At 36.2% G+C, this 18524-nt stretch overlaps 1 protein-coding gene across 5 annotated transcripts in view; it reads left to right on the forward strand.

Annotated features, from left to right (window-relative positions):
• LOC107657705 (gephyrin) overlaps positions 1–18524 on the forward strand; it is a 97972-nt gene that overhangs the window by 65355 nt on the left and 14093 nt on the right. For 3 of the 5 annotated variants that reach the window (XM_016445917.1, XM_016445928.1, XM_016445934.1), the window contains 7 exons: positions 2246–2287; positions 3548–3622; positions 6953–7015; positions 10052–10094; positions 10177–10314; positions 16430–16522; positions 18232–18287. In XM_016445917.1, the coding sequence (XP_016301403.1) occupies positions 2246–2287; positions 3548–3622; positions 6953–7015; positions 10052–10094; positions 10177–10314; positions 16430–16522; positions 18232–18287 (510 nt within the window). The remainder of the gene's footprint in view (positions 1–2245; positions 2288–3547; positions 3623–6952; positions 7016–10051; positions 10095–10176; positions 10315–16429; positions 16523–18231; positions 18288–18524) is intronic. The other 2 variants (XM_016445940.1, XM_016445948.1) reach the window with 1 other exon arrangement.

Here is an 18524-nt window from a genome sequence, read left to right on the forward strand (position 1 = left end):
GTGGTACTAAAAAAAGTACCAGGTACCAGGTACACTGTACCCAGTGGAAAACCCCCCAAAAGTGAACCGTACCGAGCCGTACCGTGCCGTACCATGCAGTGGAAAAGCGCCATAAGTGTAAACAGGGCAGACCTTCTTTATGAATAATCAGAAAGAAAAAGTGTCACCCAGAAATTTTTAAATATGCTACCACTGGGATACTGGTTTAACAGAAAGCAAGCACTTCAAGGTATATACATACTGCAGACATGTTTAGATTGCATGTTGGTTTGAGGGACATACCCAGGCTTACTCTGTCTGGAAGTGCAATAAATGGACATTGACAGTCCAATGACCCTTTGCCCCTGAGCCCACTCCACCCCCTCCTCCTCTTTCTGTTCGATTGATGAATGGAGAGGAGATTGAAGATCAGGTGAAGGGGAGAACAGTGGCGATTACTACACAGCCCTGTCATTGTATCTGACAGCTGTGTGACAGTTGTGGAAGAGATACATATTGTATCTGGCAGTGCCTCTGCATTTAATTTTTTCATTAATGTGTGTGTGTGTGTGTGTGTGTGTGTGTGTGAGAGGTTAAAGGCTTGTGCAAGACAGCAAGGACAAATAGTGGTGTATTATAGTCTCGACCAGTTCTGTTTATTTCAAAATGTGTTTGTCCAGTTGTGTGTTTCCATTTATATGGTTTCAGATCTTCATATTCACACATCAGTCCATCCTGTATGGTCATTCTTTAGGTTCTGTTAGTATAAACCACGTTTATACGTTTATACACACGTAAACAGGTTCTGACACATATAGCTACATTAGCAGTCTATTAAAGCGGCCATATTCTAATGTTGTATGCAATCTTACACTGAAAGTTTACTTACAGTGTAAGTCAATGTTATTGCATCAAAAACAATTGCGATTAAACAGGCTGTTTTTGTTACTGTAATAAATATTAAAAGAGTTAATTATTTGAATTGTGTTATGAATAGCTAACTGTATGTGAGAAAGACCAGCCTAATTCACACTGTTGTTCATCAGAGAGGGCTGAGTTGCAGAATACTGAATGGGCGTTGATATGTAAACGTTGGCATATGTTAATGTGCTCATGGTTGTGATGTCATAACCATGGTGATTTCTGAATCACCTTTTATAGCAGTTTAGTTGCTCTAAATGGAGGGAGGAAGCTGTCAGTGGAGTAGATTAAACAAGGAAAATCCATTTCCATTGTTTGTCCTATTTCCATTTCCATTACATTTACATTTAGTCATTTAGCAGACGCTTTTATCCAAAGCAACTTACAAATGAAAAGTATAAATGTAGGTGTTAAAGGGATAGTTCATATAAAAAGAAAAAATTTTGCCATCATTTATTCACTCTCATATTGTTTAAAACCCACATGACTTTCTTCTTTCAGTGTGCCACAACAGGAGAAATGCTGCAGAATGTACTGCCCATTTTCCATGTGGTAAATTGATAGTAAATAAATTGGGATCTGGGTTGTCAAGCTGTAAAATGACCAAAAGCATAGTAAAAGTATCATTTAAGTGGTCCGTATGATTTGTGTTATGTTCCAAATCTTCTAAAACAACGTTTAGACCAAAAGTGTTGTTATTTACTGAAAACCTTACCCTCCACTCCACCTTCATTATCAAATGAAAACGTGTCTATTTTTTTATTTTTTTTGTTCGAAACACTGCACATGGCCTTCAGAAAATTAATGTGGTCTAGTCGTGGAAACAAATTCTTAATTCAATGCCATGGCTTTTTTTTGGCCATGTCTCGGACCCCATTGTAATGTTTTGTTTTGTTGTTTTTTTTTTTCTGGTCATTTTGCAGCTCCACAAACTGCTCATTCTCTTTCATAATATGGAAAAGAGTAGCCAACACATTCTTCAACATTTCTCCTCTTGTCTTTCACAGAAGAAAGAAAGTCATACAAGTTTGGAATGACATGCAGTTGAGTAAATAATGACAGCATTTAGATTTTTTGGAGTGAGCGATCACTGTAAATAATTTGTTGCATGTTTCTGTTTGTTGAGACGCTCTCTGGAGGTCTTGACAAACTTGTACAGTTGTGTCCTGTCAAACTGGCAGTGGGGTTGCTGCGTCCTGGTGTCCTGAATGTGTTCTCTCCCTGTTTTGGCCAACACTTGGCCGTGATCCGCTGTAATGACGGGAATGCTGTTTGTATGTATTTCCCTTGCTTGTAGCTGCAGTGTTAACCCTCCTCTTCCCTGTTCCCTCTCTCCCTGCACCAGGCCCGGCTCACCTCCTGTTCATCCACTTATAGTGTCACAGAGGTACAGCATGTTTTACAAGACGCCGTCCATCACCCTGCGACTAACCACGCCCCTCTCAGAGACTCGGCCAATCATTGCTCACACACCTCACATGTGCACAACTCATCCCTGTAAAGCAAGTCTGTCTCATCGGTTCATTTATTTAACCCCAAAAACGCCTTGTAGTTTGTTTTGTGTGTCCTTTCATTAGTTTCTCATGAATTCTAAACTTTTCTGTCCTAAATAAGGATTAAGTGACACAGAATCATTAATTTGATCAATGCATAACATCATATGTGCAGTATTTTTCATAATTGATGTAACCATTTAAAGCTGCTGTAAGCAATATTTTGAAATACTGCATCATCCCAAAATCAAATAGAAATAGTGTGAATAATATTAATATTAATTATAATAATACATATTTTATCATTATAAATTATAATGATATTAAAATTAATTAAAACTCTAATATTATAATAAGTTATTATTATTATTTCCTATTATTCTAAAAGTTGATTCTCATTATTGTAATAGTCTTTAAAACATTAGTTTTTTAAATTTATTTCATATAGCTAACAAATGCTATCATGATTCATAAATACTGTTCATTTTACAACTTTTATAGATAATATAATACCATTTAAATTATACATCATCATTTTTCAAATTACGGTAACGAAAATTTGATTTTTTTTACATTGGGGTAATTACATTTTTTGTATTTATATATGTATTTTTAAATTTTTGAGTGAAATCAAGACCTGTTCTTGAAAGGTTTGATCAGATTCACACTTGGAGGGGCGGGTTTTTGGAACGAGTGTTTGAAGGGAGTTAGCATGATGGCTAAATTGCTTACAGCAGCTTTAATGAGCACCTAACACACTCTTGTTCCTCAAGACATTTATTTCTCATAAAATGGTACTTTTTTGCAACACTTCCAGTTTCATAAAGTTGGAGGGGTTATAGAAATGAGCTTTAATACAATCCCAAGTGCTCATTATCCACGGAAGCCTCTTTTGTTCTTGGAAATCAGGTGAAAGGTCAGCGTAACACACAGAGACACGCTGCAGCTGCTTTGCTCCTCTTTGGTTGCGTAGTAGTAGTGGGATTATTTTGCTGTTATGGCTTTGCTTGATTCCCCTTCATATTTTTCATTTCAGTGTTAGATGATCCTTAGAGTGTGTGTTTGTGACTGTGTATATTGTGAAGTGTGTGTGTGTGTATTTGTTGATGGGGAAGGCTGTATCAGGTGAGTTACTGTCCTGTGGCTTCCTCCAGGCCTCACGGAGAGAGTTCAGGGCTCACCTGGATGAGGTCATCACGCTCAAGTCAAGGTACTCTACCTTGGACCAGGTAAACAGATTAATCTTCACATAAATCAACACTCAGCCAATCACACATATAAACATGCACTAAAGTCTTCCCTCAGAGTGTTGCACGCGGCCCACTGCCTACTGATGTAGCATCAGGGCAGTTTGTTTTGTTATAGCTTTATCTTCTTGTCTTAAACAATCTCTGTCTCTCTCTCTAGCTCTGTTCCAAAACCTAGTCGGCTGCCTTGTTGTCTAGCTGTCAACTACAGAAGAGACTAACTTCTTAGCGCTTCGACACAAATCTAATTTTTTGATTAGATAAAATTTTTATCAATACCTTTTGGTATTAAATATATTTAGAATCAACATTTTTCTTGACTTTTCAGCAATCTTGAATGGACTTCTCCCCAAAGAATTTGTGGCAGTACATTTTGTGATTGCCGCATTATTTCTTCTTACAGTTTGGCCAAATTAAGTTATTTTAGAAGGCAACATAATTATTAAACTCTTTAAGCTAATTTTATATGTAAAGTTTTGTGTTTTCTTTCCTTAAAAACAGTGAACCCATAAAGCTTATATAATATAATATAATGTAATTTAATGTAATACAATATTTACATTTTTATTTAGTTTCATGTTTTTTTTCCTTAAAAACTAGAGACTCCAAAAAAAAAAAAATGATATGTATATTAACTTAATGATACTAATATACTACTGTTTTTTTATTTAAACAAGGTTTACTTTACTTTACTTTAATGCATTCAGTTTTACTGCATTCATTACTTTCCTTGGGGGAAATGCTCATTGTACAGGGAGGTTAGTGAATTATTTGTATTAAATAAAATATGAATATTTAATTAATCTTAATATTTAAAACATCTCATGATATTTTAATATACATTTTAACTTAATATAATAAATTTCAGATTTAAGCAAGTTCAACATTTGATATTAATCACGTTATCTACAAAATTTGCAATTAATTATTTTAATTAACTAATATGATTGTTCCATCTTTATAATCATTCAGCTGCCTTTTGGAGCAGCTTCGTGTTGAAAGTGACTTGGTTTTGGTAACTAGGTTTTGGAAAAGAGCCTCTCTTTCCCCCACTTTCTCACTTTTTCTCTTCATCCCTCTTTCTGAGCTAATAAAATGGCTTGCCAGTATTACAGCTGTTAGTTCCCATACTGTCTTATCTATCATTTCTGATTGGTTAATCACAGAGCGGAGTTCCTCTTATTGGGCCTGACACTCACTTGTTAATAATTCATTCCCCATTGCTGTTCCCCAATTACTCCATCTGCATTTCAGTGGTCAGGGATTAACTCTCATCTGCCTGTATGCTGACACATGGTTCCCCACCTCTTGTGTGTGTGAGGACGTGTCTGTTTGTGAGCGTGTGTTTTCAGTCCACTGAGTTCTTTGGTCCGGCTCTGATTTAAAGAGACCTGACGTCTCTGCATTGCTTTCATTGCCTCCGTCCATTCCTTCAACCCCTCCTGTGATCACTGGTTACCTCTCATCTCCACTCTGAGCTCATTCTGTCTGTTGTTTGATGAAAGGAGGTTAGTTGTACAAATAGGAGGAGGGGAAGAATAAAAAGTGCCAAGGATATACAATTTTCCTTGCCTGTACTTACAAGACTGGGTAAAAAAATGGCTGGTTAACAGCACACTACCAGTCTTAGATCTGCGTGTTTGTGTTGTTGTGTTAAATCTAATGACAATGGTCTTTTTTTTTTGGTTACATGCAATGCTGGGTTTTTAAGATAAAACAAGGTTTATTTTATTTTATTTTAATAAAGTGTGTTCAGTTTTACTGTATTCATTCCTTTTCGTAAGGAAAGAAAACAAATTAAACTGATTGAAAGAGTTTTAAAACAGTATCTAAAACATGGGCTATGGCCTGATATTTTAATATGCCTTTTAGCAGCAGTTTTTATGTTTTCATTATTATTTATTTATTTTCTACGGTAAATCTAAATCTATGATTCTCTCGAATCACCATTATTATAATCAAAATATATAAACAGGACTATTTTTAGATTCAATTTAATCATGGTTAATCTTATGGCATTTTTTAGTTAACATGAATAACCTAAAATTTTTGGATCGCCTCTGTTTTATTTTATTTTACTTTATTTAAATAGTACATTTGCGTTTTAATGCACTCATTGCTTTTCTTATGGAAACAAGTAAAACTGAAACAGCTTTAAAGTACAATTAGGTAAATGCATTAATTGTCTTAAATTATTAATATTTATTGCCTGATATTTTAATATGCATTTTAGCAGTAATTTTTTTTGTTTTCTTCATCATTCATTCATTTACTATGATAAACCTATAGGTCTATGGTTTAAATAATCTGGATGGATTTAAATAATATCTTTTAATCAAATAAAAAATGATCATAATGTGTTATTATACATAAAATATATACAGGGCTTTCAATAAATTAAATGTATCTTGAGTTATACATTGTCTTACATTTTTACATGATTGTATTTCAACATTTTGTTTGAATGCATTCAGTAGTACAGTTTAAAGAAAGAAAACAAGTGCAGCTAACTGAAACTCACATTATGCCATTATTAGATAAATGTTTCTACGGCATTAAATTAAGAATAATTGGTATGGTAACCCTGATATTTGAAAGTGTATCTGTCCATAAGGTTTCTTTGTCATTCATTCATTCATTTACCCATATGTCCATTCCACGTGTGCAGTTCATTCAGTCCCTTCAGACCTCAACTGCAATAATGTAACATACAAACTCTGCCCTGCTCTGGTGGCCATTAGCACAATGATACTCAGTTTTTTTTCCGGTGTATTCTAAAACCTCACTGGAACAGAAGTGCAGTATGTGGCGCGCGATATTCATTCATTCCAAGTGTGCACATACTCTCATTCAGTCCCCTCAGACTTCAAATGCAATAATGTAACACAAACTCTGCCCTGCTCTGGTGGCCATTAGCACACTGACACTCAGTATCACCAACACTGTCTTTTTTCGGTGTCTTCTAAAATCTCACTGGAACCGAAGTGCAGTATGTGGCGTGTGATTTCGCTAACTGTGCCGAGTGACATTGTGCCTCACCGCACCCCTCTTCCTCGCTAACCTGTGCTACCTTCCTGGCTGGCCGGCATAACGCCCCACTAAACATTAGCATCAGGACCGAATGACGTCCAGTCAGATCTCTCTTCACCTCTCAGTGCTCATTCGTTGTCATCTCAGCTTGTTGTGTGTAAACCGAGCGTGCGCTGTCTCAGAAAGCCTTTAAAACTCATTTGGTTTTCTTTTTTTGGTCTCCCAAAGCTTCTCCTTTGCTCTGTCTGTTGTAAACCCTTTTGTTTCTGTTCATTGCCAAAGCTCCACTCTAGGCTGGAGGGGCTCAAAGATGATCGCAGGAACCATAGGACCTTCGACTTGCGAGTAACTATTCCCAACCCACGCAAAAAAAAGGAGCTGCTTCCATCCGCAAACTCTGCTTTGCGTCAGGAGTCCAAACTCCTTGCTTTACACTCTTCTTCTCTCTTCTTCTCTCTGCTCGTCTCTGTTTCTTTCCTTCTCTCTCATTATCTTGTCTGTAGACGTCGCTCTTTCTAATGCTCTCTTTGTTTTATTAGCCGTTTGGTGTGTTGGAGTCTCTTGTGGACATTGAGTTCTGTTTCTTAGATCTGTTTTTCTGTTCCTTTTAAGTTTTACCTCCATTTAGATGCAGTGTTTTATTGCTGTTTGCTGTATGTGAGCTGCGCCTAATCGTTTTCTTCCTCTTCCTGTCCTTTCCTAACTCTCTGTCTTTCTTTGCTCTGTGTCGATCATTGATTTGTCGTGTTGGTGCTAGTCTGTTGTAACTGGATCGTGAGTAGAAAGGATTTGGGACTTGCTTGTGTGTCTCCCCCTATAGGCCAGGGGCATTGCGTCTCAGCACGAAGGACACATAAAGGGCTGTTTTTAACGCTTTCATGCAGTAAATCAAAGACTTAATATCTATAAACTTCTGTCACTATAGCCTCAAGTCAATGTGTATTTTTGCATGGAATTTGATTGCCCTCTCATACCATTACTCTTGGCCTAAGGGAACTCCATACTTTATGATACTTTGTATTGGTAGATTCCACAGTTACAGCTGAATGTATAATCAAATTTACTATTATTATTATTATTATCTTAAAACATATATGGCTCATTTGGAAAGAAATTCAGCTTAAAAGGGGTCAAAATGAAACTGGATGGGAGGGAGTGCTTGAATTGTGTTCCATAATATGGAGCTTCTAGCTGTTAAAGTCAACATGAAATCAGAATTGTCAATATTTTTTTAAATAATATTATAGGCATCTAATTCTTTAAAAATAAAATAATAATAATTAATTATTATTTTTTTTTCCTCTGAACTGATTTATCCTGATGTCTATTTTGACATTGTTTTAGGTTACTGTTGTAGATAAAGAAACTTCAATAAGATTACATCAACAATATCAAATAAATCTGAAAAAAAAAAAAAAAAAAAAAAAGTTTCCACTTATGAAAAAGTTTCCAAAATATGAAGCAGCACTTTTTCAACATTGATAACAATCAGAAATGTTTCTTGAACAGCAAATCAGCATATTAGAATGATTTCTGAAGGATCAATATTTCACAATATTATTGCTTTTAAAACATAAAAAAACAAACTGACCCCAAACTTTTTACGGTTAATGTTTCTTTACTAAGAATACAAACATTCAGAATAAGTTCTCAATAAGAGCAGGAACATGCAGAAACAGCAAATGGAGTCACTTTCATATAAATTATAACATTATGTGGAAAGGCCATAAAATCTACAGAAAAGGAAAGCATTGGGTGTCGAGATGCTTTCGAGGCTAAACTTGACCTTTGACCTCCAAGTTTTAGTCAAAAAGCAGACAGAAACCCCATTTTTGTATATCAGTGTACATAAACAGTATACCCCCCCCCCAAAGGTCAAGTTAATTTTATTACATTTTATTTTCTCTATAGCGCCAGATCACAACAGAAGTCATTTAAAGTTACCTTTCCTATAGAACAGGTATATACCTTGTTCTTTTATTAAACAAACTAATGCTCGTGTCATTTGAGTAAAACAAGGTATTCACGGCAACCCATCAAAATAACATTTCGGTTTAATTTGAAGGCATTGCGGCAAAAAAATATATAGGCTATTACTATTGTTCAGTAGAATGTAATAGGCTACTACTAAAATTAAAACCTTATTTTTAAGGAATAATCATACAATTAAATAGCCTTATGTTATTTATCTTATTTACACGACGGCATGTAATTTTTGTCTCCACGCTACACGCGCTCTCTGTATCACACATAGCGGACTTCCGCCCCGATGCGCACACACACACAAATGTGCGCGCGCACACAAGTGAGCACACTCCCACTCCCACTCTCTGTGTTAATGAATGGCGCAGACACGCGTTTACTACTCGTACTGAAGCGCGCTTGAAGCTTCCGGTGATATTAACGTCTAATGAGGACATAAATACAGGAACAACATCTCCAGAACTGCTCTGAGAGTCACTTCATGAGCATTTGACCGTTTCATTTGAGTAAATTAAAAGATAAATTAAATGAATGTTTTATGCCTTAAAAAAATGTAAATACACAACACAGAATTTGGTAACAATAAAACATAAGGTTAGAAAAAATAAAACATTTCATAGGGCCCTAAACATGTAATTTGTGTTAAACTTTTAATAAATTGACGTTAAATTGTTTAAGTTTCATGATTTCAATTAATTAGACATGCTTTTTGATTAATAAAATGTAATTTAACCATTAAAAAGGAGTCCAGACAAATTTAAACGGACCCCCCGACCCCCAAGCCATAAACCTTGGGGAAACACTGTATATAATACTCACTTTTCATGATACAGTCAATTCATGATGGATAAAAGCAAGTTTTAAACTACATTAAAAAAAACACTATAAAAGTGGTATTCCAAGTTTTCACAAGCTAAACAATATCGTTTTGTGAGGAACACTATTTCGATATGAAACGCCTACATTTAAAAAAAAAAATGAATATTCATTCTGAGATACATCACATTACAGCATTAAAATGTTTCATGTTGATTTTAATGTCTGTTATATCTGGAATCGGGTTGATTTGGATGCTAGAATGCTACCATGACACAACGCTTTCCAGATTGCTAGCATTTTGTCAAGATCATGATGATAATGATAATAATAGCAGTAGGACTGAAAATGTTGTTTTCAGTTTGTTTGTTTTCAAGCTAGTTTCTTTTGGTTGTTTTGTCTGAATGTGTAGATGATCATCCTGATCTTTATGAATCCTGTCAGTGGAATGTTAACTCTCCTGGACAGAGGATGGGGCTCCTTTTGTGCTCTAACTCATGTCTTTTTGTCTTTCTTTTCCCAATTCCTTTCTCTCTCTCTTCCTCATTCCCTCTCATTCTGTCTCTCTCTCTATATCTGTAGGTGCAGTCACGATGCAGCAGCAAGGAGAACATCCTGAGAGCAAGTGGGTGACCGATTGTGCATTATCGGGATGATTGTGCGTGTGTGCTTAAGAGCGCGTTTAAATTCTCACTCTTTTGTCTCAGGTCACAGTGCAGTGGATATCACCAAGGTAGCTCGGAGACACCGCATGTCCCCATTTCCCCTCACTTCTATGGACAAGGCCTTCATCACTGTGCTGGAGATGACTCCTGTCCTGGGTAACGAAATCATCAACTACAGAGGTAAGACCCTTGTTTGCTCATACCAACCTAAACTAGACCAATGACCTGTTTGCACCAAGGTAAACCACATGAACAAAAATATTCACAAACTAGGGATGTCAGAGGTACTTGATGATAAATGTTAAATGTAATCAAAGCAGTTTTTATAAAATATTTTTAAAAGCTTGATCTTGGCAAGTTATTGGTGAATGCGAACAGCTGGAACAAAATTAAGATATGTCAAAATATGGGATCTGTGCATTAGGACTTGTAATGTAAATTCAGCCTAATAGACCTGCAGCTGTCATTAATATTAATCAAACAACAATATTAACAAGATTCTGTTCATGGCTGAATAACTTTAGTTGCTGTAATGAGTCCTCTACAATCAAACATGAACAAAATCAGTATTAATGTATTACATTTAAAAATCATGCTATGAAAACTATTTATGTTTTTCTCTGAAAAAAAAGACAGATTGCCTTAAAATGTGTACAGCATCCAGTAAAAATTAATAAGTAGCAGAATTAAAAAATGAAAAACAAAAAAGAAATCATTGCAATACAGTATTTGATACTCTGAATGGAGGAGTTCACAGAGTTGAATCATGCATGTTTTTAGTATTAAAAATGCAGACTCATTCAGACAACTTGAGAATGGGCCTTAAAGGGATAATTCACCCAAAAATCAGCATTACTGTCATCATTTATTCACCCTTATGTTGTCACAAATCCATATGACTTTCTTTCTTCCTTCTCGCCGCTCCTTTCCATACCAAAAAAAAAAAAAGCCATAAAACACCATAAAAATACTCCATATGACTACTTGTGAAGAACATGGTGAAGAATATCCTGATATAGGGACATATAAGACACATGCTATCATGAATAACTCCTTTTGTTCTACACGGAAGGAACGTCATATGGGTTTTGAAAGGCACAAGGATGAGTGAATGATTGTGAACTATCCTTTTAACATGAAATACTGTCCTTCTGATGGTACCAAAATGAGTTTTAATTGGCTGTTGGACTGTGGTATATATAGGCCAGTTAGTGTTGAAGGCATATAGTCACCAAGCTCTTTGCTTTGCAGGCTTTCAGCTTTTGCTTTTTTCCTCTTCCATGCCTGTAGCTCCTCATCTGTCACACATCTGTTCGTTGTTTCTTTCACCCCATCGTCTTTCCATCTTTCTAGCTTTAATCTTGTCGCTCGTTTCATCCGGCCATCTTCTGTTGTTTTTTTAACTCGCTGAGTTCTCTGAAGCTTTGATGCCATTGTGATCATCCGAAGACATCCTGTGGTCAGTTTCCACACGAATCCAACCTTAAAGGCCTTCTTTCTGAATTTCGGGAAAAGCTCTGGAAGATTTTCACTTACTCATACTGTAGTTGCTCAATCCACATGAACATCAGGAGCAGTCCAGTACCACGGGCTAAATTACATCCCATAGTTTTTTATTTACTTTATAGTCGGCACTCTGACACAGCCCATGCTATTCTTTTTGATGGCTCCTCTTTGGTTTTTCATGGCCATGACTAACACAGGGCAGCCACCCTTGCATGTGGACGTGAATTGTGCCACCAAGATGCAGGCTGTGAGCTGGGCGTTAATTTCGGTCCATGTGGTGGGGGATAGCGGGATTGCCCATGTAGTAGTTAAATGTGCCCAATGCATCTGGCAGGGCCCAATGCAGGTGACTTGACCCCCCCAGCACGAAAAGGCATCTGGCGCCAGAGTGGCTCAAGTTGGCGGAAAATTCCTCTCTGCACTGGCGCCGAAGCAAAGGCAGAGAGGAGAGCCCTGGTCAGTGCTGCCCACACCCCAAAATATTACACAGGTCAGTGTGCACCATTACCCAGCACCTTCATGTCCGGCGCACATCTTCGAGCATGCCCGATGCTCATCCGGCCCCAGTAATGTGCGGAATACTCATCCATGCCACAGCGCCATTTCACCTCCAGACCAGCAGGATTGAGAGTTGTTTGCAGCCATTGACAAGAGGGTGGAAAAAGAACCTCATGTCAAGGACTGATATAAGTATGGCTGAATCGCAGTTTGCATACTTGTATGCAAAGTCAAGTACGAAAAGTTGAAAAAATTTAGCCGTCGATTGTAGGCGGGTACAAAATTGTGACGAAAATTGCATCTTGATATTGCGTCAGTGAACCATCGCTAACAAATCCACTTGCATTGCATTCATTGATCCATCCAATTAGATATAGTATGCCATTTGAGTATCTTTTGACATATACATATATATATTTTTATGCGACAAACTATTACGGATAGTATGTCGAATTGGGATTCAGCTTATAAGAGAAGTGATTCACTGGAATCTTTTGTTTTCCTTGAGCTTGTTCCACTGATTTGAACATGTCATGGTTGACATTAATAGTCAAAGAACATAATCATGTTCCATGTTTGGCTGTATCCATTTGGTTTATCTATGGAGAATGGCCTAGTTTGGAAGAGCTTTGTTGTCATTTTGCGTTCCAGATCATTTGCCCATGACTGCTGCTATGGAAGCCAGTGAACTCATCAATCGTGGTGCATGACGCAATGGTTAGAGATGTCAGTGAGCTAGCGTACAAAAACCAACAAAAACTCCCAACTTAAAGCAAACATTCAATACGCAAGCTTTTCCGACATCACCTCTTTTCACAAAACCCACCAGCACCTCAAACATTGTGCCTTTAATCTATCAGTAACCATGTGTAGAGCGTCACTGTTTCCTGACAGATAAAAATGATGGATTTTCAGCTCAGTGCGAGCACAAGGAAGGCAGGTCCAGATCAGCGTAAATAGAGGAAATATCCTCACCCAGCCAAGTAATGTCACTCATAAATTTTCGAAATGCGTTTTTCATACAACAAGCTGGGTGTAAGTTATGAGCGGCTGTCTGTTTTAAAACCTCTCTCTGTCACCTCGGTTAATAAAATAAATTTAAAATGTATAAATGGTCTCAGCCTTGGAGAAGATTGGCCATTTAGAGTATGCTGAGGTGGAACGGTCTGTTCTGCTGGATGTTGATGTACAAGTAAGAATTTCCGATGCACCAATATAAATTACCAATAACCAATACTGTAGGTTTGCGGATAATGCTGTTTAAATTAATTACCATTCAAAAGTTTTTGATAGAAGTCTCTTATGCTCCTCGAGGCTAAATTTATTTGATCAAAATACAGTAAAATCTGCAATACTGTAAAATATTATTGTAATGTAAAATTTCTATTGTAAAATAATTTAAAATGATTTATTCTTACGATGGTAACATGAATTTCTAGCAGCCATTACTCCAGTCTTCAGATCCTTCAGTAATCATTCTAATATTCTGATTTAGTGATCAAGAATAATTTCTTATTAATATCAACATGAAAACATTTGTGCTGCTTAATATTTTTGTAAAAACTGTGGTATATATTTTTTCAGGATTCTTTGATGAATAGGTAGCATATAATTGGCAGATATGATGGCCAATTTCAAAACAGTTCTGTCCCTGTAAAAAAGATTTATAAACAATATTAAAAAAAATTGTAAATCATTTTAAAATATTTTTTTGTAGTGTGGTTAAAATCTGGAAACATTTACATATTTTTTTCCCTAAAAACTTATCCAGTTCTCATATTATTTTTTCACATTCATATTTTTTTTTGTTCTTTTTATAATACATATAATACATTTTATAATAATACGTTTTTTCCCCAATATGTTTGTTTATTTTACCTTTCAATTTTATAAGTTTAAAATGAATCGAGTGCTAGGTAACGTAAAGATTACATCACCTTTAAAATTAGTTTTAGGGGCCCTGTTTTAGCGATCATTTCAGACGACAACATTTGGTATGGACTTCAGTCTTACACGTGGTCTCTTTACGGGCCTGTGCTCGGCTGTGTTGAGTAGATCTGGGCGTGTTGTATTGTAGCTGCAGGGAATCGTTGCAGTTTCACGGTGACTGGGTTGTCAGCGCTCTGTGATGCATGCTTGTGTACTCATCTCTGTGTGTAGATAACACCGTACCCATCTGTTTGATCTCCCAATCCAGACACACGCTATATTTAGAGCCTCGTCAGATGTGCTGTTTTAGAGAAATAAGTATTTTCTAATCAGCCTCCAACCGAGGAGAGGCCTCATTAGCATCAGCTCGTTCTCTCTCTCTCGTTTGCATGCTTTATCTCTACAAGAGCGCCTTTGCACTCTCTCGTTCTTTTCCTTTTCTGTCTCTATTTATTCTCTCTCTCGCTTTCCTTCTGGCTCTCCCTGATTCTTTATTCCTTTCCCTATTTCTCTCTCTGTCTGTCATCTCTCTTTTCTCTTCTTCTTTTCATGTGTGGGAGGGCGCTTGTTGCTCCCCCAAGAGATCTCAGGCTTTGTGTGCGAGTGTAAGTGTCTGTTCACGTTACACTGTGTGTTTGGTGCTCAGAGGAAATGGCACATCTGTGTTTCAGGGCACACTCTTATCCACCTTTCCTACCCCTTTATTTAGACTATATGCAAATTCCTACTCTTTCATATGAATGTATGAAATGAAATGTTAAAAATTCGACCACTGACGTATGCTCTTTATAAATAATATAAATACATTCCTGGACATACTGCATTGTTCAAAACGGATTGGATCTTCTAGATAATGAAAATAACTTTTGATAAACAAAACAGATAATCAAAGATATTCCTTTAGATCAAAATTATAAGATCTTTTTTATGGGTTGTCTTTTTGTAGCAGTGCTAGCTACATAGCACAAAGCAAATAATTTTGTAGTAACTTGTGCCAATGTGTAGTAACTTGCATGTATACAAGGTTAGCAGGTTTGTCAGTTAGCAGTATGCTAAGCTAGCCAGCTAAATGGCTACTGTATGCAAAGTTAGGAGCTTCAAATTAGTTTTCTGCAAAGCCTCTAGTTGTAAAAACCACTAAGATTTAAATTCCAAAAGAAAATAGGATAATCTTTGACAAGTGAGAATGTTGTTTTGTGTTTTTTATGTTTTGTTTTGTGTTTCAATATGGTAACTTTTAAGCGTCGTGTTAGCTAATGCTTTTGTGTTGTGTTATTTTAGCAAAATCGCCTGCCGAAATCTATTGCAGATATAGATATTCATACTGTCACGTTACGCCGTTGAGGGAACACGCTGGAGGCACAAGTAAATGAGAACAGTCTTTAATCAAGGAAACACAGAGGATAATCCACAATAGGAGCTTGAGCCAACACACGTAGACAACAAGTAGACCTGACAAACACAAACTGAACAGACTAGGACTTTTATACAGGGGATGATTGGGGAACACAGGTGACATCAATGGAACCTAATCAAACAAAACGAGGACAGGAACATGACCAAATAAGGCAAAACAGGAACTGACACACATGACAAAACAGGTCCAATCCTGACACATACAGTAGGCCTACATGCATATAACCACGGTTGCAGAATTTTACAATATGGAGGACAGCTTACTTATAGTGACCTATAGAAACAGCTGCTACTGAGGCAGAGCTGGTTAGCGTGATATAATTCACTGATATAATGGCTAATTCCCCAATTAGAGGAAAGAGAAAAAATACTTCGGAAAAAAAAGAATAATTCTTGTTTTAAACGATAGACTATAATAGTTTTAGAAAAAAAGTATATTTTTGTTTCCACATTTTTAAGGAATAGGGATGTTATTTCACTCTTTAAGAGTGTCAGCATTTCACTGTTATGGGTGATATCTTTTTCTACACATAATGGTGTATTCATTTGCTCCTGTGTAGTAACTTGAATGCAAGGTTAGCAGGCTTGTTAGTTAGCGGTATGCTAAGATACCTTACAAACATAGAACATGAAATAGCTTTTGATTGTATAATATATGTGATTAACGTTCTTTGTGATATTTTGTTAGTTAAGATAATGGATATCTTCACCTGCATCATCTCCTCCCTCACTTCTCTCGTTCTTACATTCCTCTTTTAATGTTGTATGGCTGCATGAGTGCATTTGCTTTCTCATATAGCTTTTGCTGGCCTCTGATTTACATCAGCCATTTGCTGGCACATGTCCCCTTTTTGACTTTTACACAGAAGTTAACTTGTTTACTTGTTTATTGTATTGATGATTGTGTTTATCAGACTTCTTTCCTGTCCTTTTTCTGTGTTTGTAGATGGAATGGGTCGAGTTCTGGCTCAGGACGTCTACGCCAAAGACAACCTGCCTCCTTTCCCTGCATCAGTTAAAGATGGCTACGCTGTTCGAGGTGAATACCCATTACTGCAAAATTACTCAACCTGCATGGTCTCGTTTACCACTTTTTTCCACCCAAATGAGGCAGTGTTCTTGCTGAAACCGTGCTCGGCCTGGAAATTTTGTTCTGCATTTAAGGGCAGAGAAATCACATAACTGATTATATAACAGTATATCCTGCCCATAAACATACATTTGCACAAACATTTAGAGAACATTTAACATCAAGTATAATTTAAGTATAATAATTGTATTCCTGTGATGGCAAAGCTGAATTTTCAGCAGCCATTGCATTAGTCTTCAGTGTCACATGATCCTTCAGAAATCATTCTAATATGCTGATTTGCTGGTCAAGAAACATTTCTTATCATCAATGTTGAAAACAGTTTTGCTGCTTAATATTTTTTACTAGTGCTGGCAAACGATTAATCGCGATTAATCGTATCCAAAATAAAAGTTTTTGTTTACATAATATATGTGTGTGTGTACTGTGTATATTTATTTTGTATTTATAAATACACACACATGCATGTATATATTTAAGAAAAATGTTACGTTTATATATTAAATATATTTATATGATATAATTTATATGAATATAAATATATACACGTAAATATATGTAAATATTTTCAAAATATATGATGTATATGTCTTTCTATATACATAATAAATATTCACAGTACACACATATACAGTGCTGTGAAAAGGTTTTTGCCCCTTCATGTTTTTTTAATTTTTTGCATATTTGTCACACTTAAAAGATTCAGATCATCAAACAAATTTTAATATTACACAAAGATAATGCAAGTAAATACAAAATGCAGTTTTTAAATGATGATTTCAAACACACCAGCAAGTCCACCGCTGAATGGCTCAAGAAAAACAAAATTAAGGTTTCGGAGTGGCCAAATCAAAGTCCGGACTTAAATCCGATTGAGAACAGTCCATTCATGCTCGAAAACCCTCCAATGTGGCTGAATTAAAACAATTCTGCAAAGAAGAGTGGGCCAAAATTCCTCCACAGCGATGTGAAAGACTAAATGCCAGTTATCGCAAACACTTGATTGCAGTTGTTGCTGCAAAGCGTGGCACAACCAGTTATTAGATTTAGGGGGCAATTACTTTTTCACGTAGGGCCAGGCAGGTTTGGACAGCTTTTTTCCCTTAATAAAATAAATCATCATTTAAAAACTGCATTTTGTATTTACTTGCATTATCTTTGTGTAATATTAAAATTTGTTTGATGATCTGAATCTTTTAAGTGTGACAAATATGCAAAAAATAAAAAAAACAGGAAGGGGGCAAACACCTTTTCACAGCACTGTATATTATGTAAATAAAAACTTTTATTTTGGATGCGATTAATCGCGATTAATCATTTGACGGCACTAATTTTTACACAAACCATGACATTTTTTTCCAGTATTCTTTGTATGGATAGAAAGTTAAAAAAGAACAGTATTTATTTGAAAAAGAAATTTGCATTTGTAACATTGTAAATGTTTTACTGTCAATCTTAATCAATTTAATGCAACCTTTCTAAATAAAAGTAGTCATTCATTTTTATTTTTATTTTAAACAAAGAAAAAATATTATTTTTATTTAATACTTGCTCATTTTGAGCTACAACATACAGATACAACAACCTTATTTTTAACTATAACTATTATGATCACATTAATCAAAACTGTAAACCTTTCTCTTTTTACTGTTTTTCAGCTGCTGATGGTCCTGGTGATCGCTTCATCATTGGAGAGTCTCAGGCTGGGGAGCAGGTGAGTTAAACGAACAAAAACTGGAACTAGTCTTCTTACACTGTTGAAAACCTGACGAACATAGTCTCTCTCCCTCACACATACACAGGAAATGCCTGCTTTTGCACTGGCACCTTGTGTCTGCAGGAAGCTTGTGTGCTCAGATGGCAAGAAAACTCAGACTCAGTGAGCGTGTTTAATGAGTGCATCACACACACACACACACACACACACACACACACACACACACAGAGAAAG

Source organism: Sinocyclocheilus anshuiensis, unplaced genomic scaffold, assembly GCF_001515605.1.
Source record: "Sinocyclocheilus anshuiensis isolate Anshui unplaced genomic scaffold, SAMN03320099.WGS_v1.1 scaffold3070, whole genome shotgun sequence".
Lineage (NCBI taxonomy): Eukaryota > Metazoa > Chordata > Actinopteri > Cypriniformes > Cyprinidae > Sinocyclocheilus > Sinocyclocheilus anshuiensis.